The sequence below is a fragment of the Paramisgurnus dabryanus genome, chromosome 8, assembly GCF_030506205.2.
Source record: "Paramisgurnus dabryanus chromosome 8, PD_genome_1.1, whole genome shotgun sequence".
NCBI lineage: Eukaryota > Metazoa > Chordata > Actinopteri > Cypriniformes > Cobitidae > Paramisgurnus > Paramisgurnus dabryanus.
The window spans coordinates 33,398,038-33,411,677 of NC_133344.1; the positions used below are offsets into that span (position 1 = coordinate 33,398,038).

Genomic DNA, 13,640 nt, shown 5'->3' on the forward strand with positions numbered 1-13,640 from the left:
TTTTGGAGAGCATGAAATAAAATTCTGTCTAGTGAAGAGCTTGAGACTGTGCATGCTCTTTTGGTAGCAAAAGTCGAAGCATTTTTAGGGATGAGACACAGCATTTGAAAAAGCAGAAACTACTTATGTCCAGATCCTCTAGGTATTATAGACCTCATTGGTTTAGATTGAGAAAGACAAACAAGTAGCCATTAAGCCTGAATTACTTCGACAGCTAATCCAAAGAACTGATCTTGGTACACAAATCCAACTCTTGGCCAAATTTTACTCAACCATGTATTGAAACAACCCGGCATTTAAACCAGGCTGTTTAGATGTATGACCGTGTTCCCACACCTTAGTTAACTTCAAATTCAAGGACCTTTCAAGGACTTTCAAGGTCAAATACCCTCAAATTCAAGGACTTAATGTGGGGACACATTTCAAGTGTGAGCAAGGTTACATCGTGTTACCTTTTAAGATACATTGTTACAGTTTCCTTTTGAGGGAACTTGCGCTGCGTCACTGCGGTGACACTTTGGGGACGCCTCCAGGGGTAAGTGCGTCTGAATGTGTATATCAAATTCAACCAATACTGAGGCTTAACGACAAAGACAGGGTGATGCGGGAACCTGGAAGTGTATCGCTATCTGAAATATTGCAAAGACGGGAATAAAGGGACGCAGGAAGTATGGCAAGGGAGATGCAGCGTCTCGTTCCATTCTCAGGGAACAACAGTTACATACGTAACCCGAGACGTTTTCATGTGTCAAACACAACTATGCAGAAAAAGCATTTTGGTATGAATCAACATTCGCATACAGAAGATATAAGCATTTAAAGCCAACAGTTTAGCACGTGTGCTTAAAACGTCTAGAATGTGTATGATATTATCCTACACTTTTCTTGCATAAAATAGATTCAAGCACTTTCAATGTCCTGTATCTATGTATGTATATTTTCAAAAACTTCCTAGGGCCTTGAATTTTTTCTCCAGATTCAATCACTTTCAAGGAATTCAAGGACCCGTGGGAACCCTGTATGTCAGTCAAATATTTTTGCCGTTCTGCGGTACAAAAGATATGTGGCAGGTGTCTGTAAAAATTGGTTAACTGTATGTCTGAACGCCTTTGTGTGCTGGTCTTCTTTGTCTACTGTATTTGACCACCATATACACCACATTTGAGAGCTGTAATCTGTCAGTGAAGTTCAAGGTTTACTCATGCATTCATGTATCCACCAGCCACATCTATCAGTACTGCCAGGTTGAGTGTTTCAGAGAGAGCCTGTGCGAGAGGAGGACCTGTCTGCATTTGTTTATGATCAATCAAACTAATAGGTCTCCTTGGGCATGTTGTTTACAATAGACTTATTTCTCCCAGTTCGATCGTGTATTTACTGCTTTTCTCGTTCCTGTCAAAAGGAAATATGGCTCTTAACTGTGCTTGATTCCACCAGCGAACTCACATTAGCGACTCTACCCCCTTCCCTGGCGTTTCAGGCCAGCGTATTTTCTCTCTAAAGCAGTGTCTCTTTCACTCGTCTCTCACACGCTCTAAAACGTATAATTTCTAGCTGTCCGGGCTGATGCCTGTGGCAGCCTCTCCACCCCTCAAGACCAACAATCATCAGATTTGTTCATGATCCATGCTGGGGGAAAACCGACGGATGCGTGCCACAGCCCCAGTCGGGTTTTATTAAAACCCTCAGCTTTCACTCTTCAGTTTATATATATATATATCTCTTATTAACAATTATAAACCAGCCTTGTTAAATTAAATGTACATCTGAAATCATGCTACAGTACACTTCCAAACGTCAATTAGGATTACATTTTAAAACAGTGGCTCAGTGGGTAGCACTGCTGCCTCACAGCAAGAAGGTCCCCGGTTCAAGCCCGGCTAGGTCAGGTGGTGTTTGGATGTTCTCCCTGTGTCAGTGTGGAGTTAGTCTGGTTTCCTCCCACAGGGCAAAAAACAAACAAGTTAGGTGAACTGTGAGATACCATGTGTATGGATTAACCGGTTCTTGCCATGAATATAGCCATAGGTACTGGAATGGTACTGTATAAAGAAGAAGAGCATATGTTAGTGCCTTTTTTGTGTAAAGATGCACACCAGCATCATAATGTATGTTTGTAAAAACTACTTAAATGTCCTAATATAACTAAGGCCTAGTCCTGGATTAATCAAAACCCCGGCCGGAAACTACCCCAATTAAAGGAATAGTCCATTTTCTTAAAAAAAAAACATCCAGATAATTTACTCACCACCATGTCATCCAAAATATTGATGTCTTCCTTTGTTCAGTCGAGAAGAAATTATGTTTTTTGAGGAAAACATTGCAGGATTTTTCTCATTTTAATGGACTTTAATAGAACCCAACATTAAATACTTAACACTTAAACAGTTTTTTTCAACGGAGTTTCAAAGGACTCTAAACGATCCCAAACGAGGCATAAGGGTCTTATCTAGCAAAACGATTGTCATTTTTGACAAGAAAAATCAAAATATGCATTTTTAAACCACAACTTCTCGTCTAGATCCGGTCGTGATGCGCCAGCGTGACCCCACGCAATACGTCATGACGTCAAGAGGTCATAGAGGACGAACGCGAAACTCCGCCCCAGTGTTTACAAGTGTTGAGAAAGAGGACCGTTCTGACGTTGTTGTATGTCAACTGATACTAATAAATGTCTTTGTGTCAGTTTATTGTTTACAAGGGTCCGCAAATGTGCGTTTTATATATGTAACACGTGACCTCCCTACGTCACTACGCATTTACGTTAGGTCGCGCTGGTCCGGATTTAGACGAGAAGTTGTGCTTTAAAAGTGTATATTTGTTATTTTTATTGTCAAAAATGACAATCGTTTTGCTAGATAAGACCCTTATGCCTCGTTTGGGATCGTTTAGAGTCCTTTGAAACTGTTCTGAAAACTGTTAAGTGTTGAGTTAAGTGTTAAATGTTGGGCTCTATTAAAGTCCATTAAAATGAGAAAAATCCTGCAATGTTTTCCTCAAAAAACATAATTTCTTCTCGACTAAACAAAGAAAGACATCAACATTTTGGATGACATGATGGTGAGTAAATTATCTGAATTTTTCTTTAAAAAAAATGGAATATTCCTTTAATACTTAAAAGATGTAAAAACAAAGATGCAGTAAAAAATGCTTGTCTAATATACCATTTATTTAGCTTCACATATCCCTGTAAATCAACGTATGTGGCTTTTAGTACATTTTATTCATTAGTATATCCGTACTGGGTACTGTGTTTTCAATCAGGTTTGTTAAATAAGAAACTCACAGGGCACTATCATACGTCCGGGGCAATGTGGCGCAAGGTGTTTTTGCTAGTTCACGTTCACCTATCATTTTCACGTTTAGCACCATGTTATTTAAATAGCAAATGCACCTGCACCCATTTGTGTGCCCATGGGCGTGCTGGTCTGAAAATGAGGTGTGTTCAGGCGAATTGTAAGCACGTTGCTATTTCGAGGCAACTAAGATAGACTACGTCATTGACCAACTAAAACCGGCTCTAAAGTCAATGGCGCAATATTGTTTTGTTTTTTAAAGAGCGCGATAATATGAGCATATAAACGGGACGATAACACATGTGCAGATAGCATATTACACACACAGCAACACATAAACATTTTAAAATATGAAAAATTAAAGGATTAAAATGTAAAATATTATTGAGTCTCTTGGACATACATGAGGACCGATTATGAGACGTTAGAAGGCGTAAAGAGCTGCTTCACCTGCAGCCTGGTAAGTAAGCTAAATGTGTTGCTTTTAACAAATACAAATATTGCATTTATTTTCAAATGTTTTTTTTAATACTACCCCAAAAATGTATTGTATATGTTGACTATGTACCTGGGGATATGGTGAGATCCGTTTTTAAGTAATGCTTTTCAAAACACTTACGCCGCTGTCCGAGTGCTGAAACGTTTTGGCTCTCCACACGTTTGTAATTACAAATAAAGTATTTTTACAGTACAAACTTTTTCTTGCTTATTTGCAAGAAGGTGTTAAGGAATGCAATGTCTGTGGCCTGTGTTTAAGTCACTTAACTCTTTCCCCGCCATTGACGAGATATCTCGTCAATTAAGAGAAAACGCTTCCCCGCCAATGACGAGATTTTCCGTCTTTCCGCAATACCGCTATTATCCACCAGGTGGCGCCCTTCCGCAACTTTTTAAAACCGGAAGTATTGCCCTATGGCAAGCTGCTGCATGTCCGTGTCTGTTTTAAAGATCGCTCTGAATATGATCTCTATGAAAAGTCCGTCATAAAAATGGAATTATCTCTGCTTTTTGCTCAAAATATGGTGTTTTTGCAAAAACCTACCCATATTCAAAAGCTGATTACAAAAGAACCACTAAAGGTAGGATGGAACGGTTTTTTTTGTTTGAAAGCAGAGGGTCTGTTCTTTCATTTGGTATATTTTATGTTTATATATTTAAAGAAGAACATTTTCTGGAAGGCATTAAACTTTGGTGAAAATCATGAAAAACGCTGGCGCTGGCTGGCAACTTTTTTTTAAAATGCTGGCGGTGAAAGAGTTAAAGAGCCATATAAACAACTGCAAAAAGTTTTTTTTCTTAGTATTTTTGTCTTGTTTTCAGTACAAATATCCAAAAATTCTTAAATTAACACATATTTTCTGGATGAAAATATATAAAATCGGCCCAATGTGGCGAAAGGTGTGGTGTGTTTTTGCTAGTTTGAGCACGGCGCAGTTATCTTTTTCATGTTCAGCGCCACATTATTTAAATAGCAAATATTTTTAATACATTGCTATTTGTGCGCCCATGGGTGTACTGGGCTAAAAAAGAGGGTGAGCATTGTTGGCGCGTTGCTATTTTGAATATTTGTAAATTATTCTTTGAGATAACACAGATCATGTAGGCTATCCATACTATTTCCATGAAATAAAATGACTTTTGAAGAGAACCAAAGGGTTTAATACAAAAAATGACACATTTCAAAACAAATAAAAATAACATGCTTTTTTTAAGAAGTGCTGGTCTTCTTCTTCCGCTAAGTTTTTCAGTTTACAAATTCCGCCATCTATACATCAAAAAAATGTAAATGCACTGTAAGTCGCTTTGGATAAAGCGTCTGCCAAATGCATAAATAGGGAATCACGCGAGCGTAACCGACTTTTAAAGGGAATGAGAGCTGAGATTCTCATTGGTTTATTGCACGTAATGTCCAAAAAACACCCATTACTCATTATAAGAATAGGAACAACCCTTTTAGACCGTGTGCCAGACGCACAAACCATTTCCAGTCATTAAAATAGCAAAAGTGGATTCGGACACGCTCTAAGTGCACCATGCGCTTTAGACCATGTGCTTAGATCGTTAAAATAGGGCCCACAAAATGTGCAATGCATACACAGACTTGTGATAAAAACAATGCAAGACAATGCATCTTAAAGGTCACATTCTTCCTGATGCCATTTTTAAACTCTAGTTTAAATGTTGTAATGTTGCTATAATATCATAAATAATACCTATAAAATTATAAAGTTCAAAGTTTACTGTCAGGCGATATATTTTCTTTAACAGAATTCGCCTTTCAAAGCCTACAGAAAACTGTCAGTTTGGACTACAGCCTTTTACTTCCTGCTTTAATGACATCTGTAGAACAGTTTTTTGACTAAACTCCGCCCACAGGAATATGTCAGTCGCCAGCTAAGCTAATGGCAAACTCATGCAGTTCACCCAGTAATTTAAATAGTAAAATAAGAATTTTTATATGCTAAAAGACTACCACTAACAGCAAGATAATATTACATAAATATAGAACTACAATATTATAGACCCACAGTGGAGATGAGCAGTGAAAAGATGGGAGACAGAGATGCAGAGGAGTCCAGAAAAGCCTCATCTTCAGCCCTCCATCAGACAGGAGGAGAGATGGACAGTATGTCGACTGATTCTCCTCAGAGATTGATTGCCTGGAGTTGGCTGTCGGGAGAGATTAAGCTTTGTGGCTTCCCCAAAACGCCTGAAATGATCTTTGTGAAGCATCAGCCTGCCTAAACCAAAACCCTTCCTATCCAACCCAAAACAAATAAATTCTCACTGTTGGAGATATGGCCCGGAGTAATGCCTACTGACCAGTGAAATTCTCAAAAAATTCTTACATGATGGGTTATAACTCGTAGAGTACCGCCATATGTGCAATTTAAGCTTGATAGTCTCCTTTAATGTCCTACGCTATAAAGAGGGATAAAATGTTCGAATCTGTCTGACCACATAGAGGGCAATGGCTGGTGACAGATCAGAGCCAGACAAAAGCACTTAAGTTTGACATTTGCAAGGCTGTAACTTCAGTTATGATAGAATGAGAGAGGAATGGAGGTCTGTGTTTATCTGACTCGCAGGTCACGGTACTTAAGGGCTTGAATTCCTTAAGGCAACCGTTTCTGCTTCGCTTTACATAGGCAGGGACAGTTAGGGTCCATCACACAACTCTGCGCTGCAGGGTTTCTGGCATAGACAGACTTCCTGCAAGTTTTTAAGTGTCTTTATCACATTCTTATGTGTTCCAGGCAACATGCCGTGAGATATAAAAGCCGATAATAATACATGGTACCACCAGTATTGCTTATAAAATATAAGAGCATGTCATGTAACCGAAAAAACATCTGACAATGATCAGTTTTGAACTACTCATTTTGATGAGCGTTTTAAGATTTTATTTGCATATACGTTTGCATATAACTTGCATAATCTTGTAAAAAAAAACACCATTAAGATGGTTTCTCAAAAGTGTCCGGCATACGACAGCCTCTATATAAGCACAACTCTTCATGAAGCACTAAGGATGGACAGCTTATCCATATTAAACTTTGATATTTTATGTAAGGGATAATGTATAGGCCGCTAATGTAAGGTCTTATTTAGCGATAACAACCGGCCTGTACATTATCCCGCTTATTACGCACCTTATAGGCAAGGGTTTGACCCCTTTTCACCTTCAGAACTGCCTTAATTCTACGTGGCATTGATTCAACAAGGTGCTAAAAGCATTCTTTAGAAATGTTGGGCCATATTGATAGGATAGCATCTTGCAGTTGATGGAGATTTGTGGGATGCACATCCAGGGTAAGAAGCTCCCGTCCACCACATCCCAAAGATGCTCTATTGGGTTGAGATCTGGTGACTGTGGGGGCCATTTTAGTACAGTGAACTCATTGTCATGTTCAAGAAACCAATTTAAAATGATTCGAGCTTTGTGACATGGTGCATTATCCTGCTGGAAGTAGCCATCAGAGGATGGATACATGGTGGTCATAAAGGGATGGACATGGTCAGAAACAATGCTCAGGTAGGCAGTGGCATTTAATCGATGCCCAATTGGCACTAAAGGGCCTAAAGTGTGCCTTGAAAACATCCCCCACACCATTACACCACCATCACCAGCCTGCACAGTGGTAACAAGGCATGATGGATCCATGTTCTCATTCTGTTTACGCCAAATTCTCTACCATCTGAATGTTTCAACAGAAATCGAGACTCATCAGACCAGGCAACATTTTTCCAGTCTTGAACTGTCCAATATTGGTGAGCTTGTGAAAATTGTAGCCTCTTTTTCCTATTGGTAGTGGAGATGAGTGGTACCCGGTGGGGTCTTCTGCTGTTGTAGCCCATCCGCCTCAAGGCTGTGCGTGTTGTGGCTTCAAAAATGCTTTGCTGCATACCTCGGTTGTAACAAGTGGTTATTTCAGTCAAAGGCAACTGCCATGTGATTGGTTGATTAGATAATTGCCTTAATGAAAAAATTGAACAGGTGTTCCTAATAATCCTTTACGTGAGTGTATATTGACACTATTTGGTTTAATCATTTGTAAATATAATGTCATATATGTTATTAAAAGACGTATTTATATTTTTGTTTAATATTAAACTGTACCTGTCAAAATGATTTGAAGCATCCAGGTTACTGAGTGTTATTAGTTTGGAGCGTTGTTATCTGGGAATAATAAACCTGCATGTGTCATGACTGGCCAATCAGAATCAAGCGTTCCAACGAGCTGTGTAATAAACTGCATTTGATGATGAAATTGCCACCCTATACGATTAGATGCTGCTTGCTCGCTAGAAGTTATAATTGGAAAAGTACTATGAAACACATCTACAGTAGGAATCTCAACATGAATCATACATGAGGGGTGTATATTAAGAATTCAATGCATGCCATTCAAATGTTTGGATAAGATGAATCCGGCAATATGGATTACGAATGACTAGTTTTTGTATTTAGAATAAATAAACTTGAAATACATGCAACAACACTTAAATCCACATAAATCTTTCCTCAGAAGGGCCTAAGATATGACTTCCTCCTAATTACCTCTCTAATTCAATAATTAATATGTAAATATTCAGCCGTTGCCGTAAGACTGTGAGTTTGGTCTTGGTAAGCTTTTTATAATAGACTATTTACAGTGCATGACCTTGTGTATATGCAAACATGGCAGATCGACTGACTGGAAACGGTCCAAGGCTCTTGTTAGAAATCTTTTAGAGCAATTGCGATGTTGCAGTGAATACACAGTGTCTTTTCAGCTGGGTAAACAGAGGAAGTATTGGGACGCTGTGCCTGTTTATACGGTTATAAAGACTGAGTAATTATCCTAAATTATTCTAATGATGAGCAGTGCCATCAAAGAGATGTTTTTTCACATACCTAACAACATTCCCCGTGTAGGAGAGCCGTGCCAACAGACCTGTAAAGTCATTGCCGCCTTTTTTTTATATTCGTCTTTAATAATTTACACTGAGACACGGGTAAGGTTTACTCTGGGTTGTAAAAAACTTTGGCTCTAAATAGTCCTGTCACACTAGCATCAATAAAGAAACACAAGAAAACAAACACAAGGACAAAACTCTCTCTCTGAAATAGGCTGGTGAAGGGAAATAGGAAAGTTTATGACTCAATAAGGATGAAATTTTGGTTAGAGACTTGAAGGCACATTTCTTTCAGGAATTAGAAAGCCAGTTAAGTGAAAAATAACACTAGAACCAAACAACTAAACAACTACAACCAAGCTAATCTAAAGCTGTCTGACCTGCTTGTGCATGAACTGTATATTCTGATCAAGTGGTGGTAAATTTGATTCATCTTGAATTTTTCGATCTGCTCATTAACAACCCTAATTCAGCCTCTGATTCATTCTGTGTCCTTTTCTGTAGGTTATATTAACACAGAAGTAGGTGGTAAACAGTAATTTCTTTATTTTTTGAAAGATTTTTAAAGTACTTAGTGAGTCATTGTATGATTCACTTAACTGATTGATTCACAAAGTGCAAAACGTATTGTTATGGAAGACACTAAAGTTTTCTGATTCGCTTTGTAGCATTTCTCAAATCATTTTTTGAATTTCCAAAATAATGTGTGAATTTCGCAGAACAATTTGTATAAACTGCACAACTTCATGAATGTCCTGAAAAAGCGTGCAAATTGTTAAAAAATCCTTACTTCATCTCTTTAAAGTACATTTTTACGTAAGTGAGCATGTCAGTCCCATCAAAATGTCAATGTCATTGTTCATAAACAAGACAATCAAAATGTTTGGCCATTTTGTCAATATAACAAGATTACACAATTAGGTGTCAGTATTTCTGATGTGAAGTTACTCATTCGTGTATGTGAAATATTGATTGCAGAGATTGGAAAGAATTTCATTTACACCTTTGCTTTTTTCTGTAAAAAGTTACAGAATAAATCATATTTTACAATGCAAATACAATTGTGAATAAAAAGGTTCACTGTATAATGTAAAAAATCAAAAACTCAAAATTTGTAACATCAAAACTTATTTTACAGTATTAAACACTTATTTATAACGATATCACCAGGCTCCAGAAACATAAAAAGAACACAAAGAATGGCCTTCTCAGCTACCGTAGTTGCAACTCTTGCGTTATCAGAACAGGGTGTTCAACGCACTCCCATTTATAAAAAAAAAAACGTTATGGTAATGAGCTATGACGTGGTTCGGCGTCAACCAAACAGAAGGCGAAAACTTTTGGCAGCAACCAATCAGAAGGCGGAAAAGGATTCCAGAAAACGCATTAAAATATCAGAGCATCCACTACTTTTTTTCTATAAGCGATGTTGGCAGAGGAGCCAGTGCGTTTTTTTGACGCTTTCCCTGGTGACAGTGTGAACGTGAACTTCACACATTCATTTCAGCAATTTATCAATTCAGTTCATATTACAAAAGTCTGCAAAATAAAAATAAAAACCAAATGGAAAAACAGATTATGTCAAAAAGGTCAACAAGGGCCCTCCATGTTTGACATTTTTTGTCATTGCACAAATCTCATATATTTTGCATTGCTATGATTTTTTTTTAACCAGTGGGGCCCATTCTCAAGGTCTCGCCTAGGGCCTCTTAACCCCAAGGGCCGGCCCTGAGGTCAACCATTCTGCATCTCATGACTTAAGGGCTGTTCACATTATAACTATAACTATTAACTATAAAAATCTAGTTTTATAAATCGTTTTATATAACTGTAAAGAGAATAGCGAAGTTCAAACCACAATGACCTCATGTATCCAACACTGATGCTGTGAAATTGACTAAGCAATGCTTTTATCCTACATCTAAGACTACGCCAAAAGGTAAGATATTCGATTACACAAACTACTAACGTTAAAGTCAGTGTTTAGAGTTATGCGAAACACACCGTGTTGAGTGCATCCGCAGGGTAAATGCAACAAAAACAGCATATTTACACAATATTTACATGTAAACAATTGCAAAAGATTTTATTACAAGAAAAAGTTACTGTTCTTGTCCGGTGGTCTGGACGCTAATATACTGTAGTTATCGTTATAATGAAAACGGCCCTTTATGCAATGAACTATTTTCTAAATGTTTTGAATTGTAAGACTATTCAACAGAAACCAGTATAATGTATTGTGAAAATAGCAAACAGCAGCCTATAGTACATTATCAACTCTGACGTTGCAAAGCATTTGCAATTTGTTCAAAACAAATAAGAATTTGCTTATGTGTTGTGTGCAACTGACTTGATGATGTGGAGGATAAACAAAGTGTTTTGATCTGAGAAATGCTCTAAAGCAACTGTAATAACTATATTTATATATACATAATTATAATACACAGTTCACACACATATATAAACAAAAACTTTTATTCTGCTATAGATTAATTGCGATTAATCGTTATGCATCCCTAGTACCTATGAGCTATATGTAGCTTTTTATCTTATTGGACAAAACATGCAAGTGTCAAACTCAGAGCTTATTTTTTGCGATAATCCAAAAATCTATGAATAGTTTTTTTTCGCAAGGGAACCTGTTTCCGCTAACTTCTGGGTTTACCTACAACAATACGTCATCCCTTCGGCCCTCTTAATATCAGTTGAATAGATTATGAAAAATTAAGATGTTAAGATTAAAATACAGTCAAGCAGATCAAGAGCTCTTACAGTATATGGTATATATGGTAATACAGTATATATTTCTATGGTAAAAACCAAAAGTTCTTGAAGCAAAACAAAAAATACATATACTGTATGGCATTTGCTCCTTTAATCCTTTTAAAACAAATAGGTGTACCATATTTGTGGAATGTGCCTTTTAACAATACGGATGACATTTCCCCAATCCATTTATTTATGAGGAATAGCCCCCACTGTGGCGTGCCAAAATGCCAAAAACAAATGTTAATAGAGTAACCATAACATACATGTACATATTCCTTGCATTAGCCATAGAAATAGATTGAAGTGCTATATATCCTAACTGGAAACCTCCAGAAGCACTTTGCATTATTCACTGAAACTCCTTTACCTTCTGCTTTCATTATTCAGAGCACAGAACAAGGATGCATCTTTCCCAGCAGAGACACAGACCTACTCTCAACATGAAGTCCACTAGATACAGGAAACTGGCTTACCTGTGGAGACAAAAGAAATGAAAATGAGACACAATCCAGGTTGTGATGCATATTTTGAGAATACAGAACACACACACGTACGCACACAGTTTGTTAGTAACTAATCGTTGATAAAACAGCAGCGTTTCTATACAGCCAACTGAGCAGAGCTTTTAACATAAACATTTTTGGGTAGAACTGCAGTTCTTTAAGATTCTATGATTTAAGATGAGCGATAGCTGGCGGACACCGATAAAGACAGGGAGAGCATTTAATAATTACTGTAGATTTATAAAAGGGATCGACTGTGTCTGTGTTGGAATGTGACGCTACGTGGCGCCAGTATCGCACATCGCATTTGGACACACACTCACCATATGGCATCTTTGCATAATGATCAATTACAAACATGCGGCCTGAAAGCTGTACATAAATAAGCTGTATGCACGCTTATCATGCTCATCAACAGCAGAGAGGAAATGAAAGTATTATAGATCAGAGCATAATTACAATGACACAGCGTAAAATTATATCAAATCTGTGTCTCGGTTTAAATACGATGCAAGTTGTCATGCTTGTTTCAAGATAAATCCATTATCACCAACAATCATATACAGCACAAAGATGCATAAGGTAGCATACTTACAAAACTATAGAGCCTGTATATTGTACATAAACATTACATTAATATAAAACTGTAACAACAAATAAAAAATGTGAAGAATTAGCCTAAATTAATTGCATGTTTTGGTTATATATGCTGTGATAATTCCACTTTAGCTTATGGTTCATCATTTGAAGAATTACCACTGCCATGGTTGAAAAAGTAAATAAACATGCATTCTGCAGGGAAACATAATAGTGTGGGCAGAGATGCTACTACACTGTCAAAATGTGTTGCTTTAACTTAAAAAAGTAGGGGAGAATGGGGGCGAAAGTACTGTAACGTGGATATAAGTAACAAAGTGATTTTCTCAGAGCCCTGACTACATTTGCATTCCAAACTATGACAGCATCTCTAGCACGCAACACTTGACAGAGCTGACAAATATTGCGTTATTTTGTCACCGTTTTGCGCATTTTGATCCAGAAAGCTGTTTTCAACCTCAATAAGTAAATTCCTAAAAGTGTTATTTTTTTCTTATAATGTGTTGTGTTTCTTGTTTCATGTGTTTAAGTACTGATCAATCTACAGGTTATTTGGTGCTTTAACACATCTTGAACATTTTTCAAAATAAAAGTAAATTGTGTTTAAATGTCAGAAGTTCCTGTCAGGAAAAATATAACACTTGTTAGTTTTGTCCTGCTGCTAATACTGTTGCATTGAATTGATATTATTCTAATTTGATTTAATTTAACTTTCATGGTGTTCATAATGTAAAAAAAGTTTTATTCTCAACCAGTGGCGGTTCTAGACAAATTTCACTAGGGGGGCCAAGGAGGGGCCAGTGTTTTACCAGAGGGGCACATAAAAAAATGGCAAGAAATTATATTGAAAGATTATAGGGTTGTTTACAAGAATTAGTTTAATACAGGACTAGGCCTTAGTTTAATTAGGAAATATAACTAGTTTAAACAAACATGCCTTACTAAATACATTACTTGTGTGCATTTTGAACCAAAACAAAGGGCACCGGTGTATTTTAAGATATGGCATTGCAAGTTGTTTTCAGTTGGACAGCTCTTACATTTATTTTAGTCTAGGACTAGTCTAATCCCTTTC

The 13,640-nt window shown here is 37.2% G+C and overlaps 1 protein-coding gene across 7 annotated transcripts in view; it reads right to left on the reverse strand.

Moving 5' to 3' along the window:
- Nucleotides 1–13,640, reverse strand: part of cadm2b (cell adhesion molecule 2b) — a 251,426-nt gene that overhangs the window by 127,666 nt on the left and 110,120 nt on the right. For 2 of the 7 annotated variants that reach the window (XM_065281607.2, XM_065281606.2), the window contains exon 2: nt 11,833–11,938. The exons of the other annotated variants lie outside the window; for them this stretch is intronic. In XM_065281607.2, coding sequence (XP_065137679.1) covers nt 11,833–11,845 — 13 coding nt within the window. In that variant the 5' untranslated portion in view covers nt 11,846–11,938. The remainder of the gene's footprint in view (nt 1–11,832; nt 11,939–13,640) is intronic. 7 annotated transcript variants of the gene reach the window in all.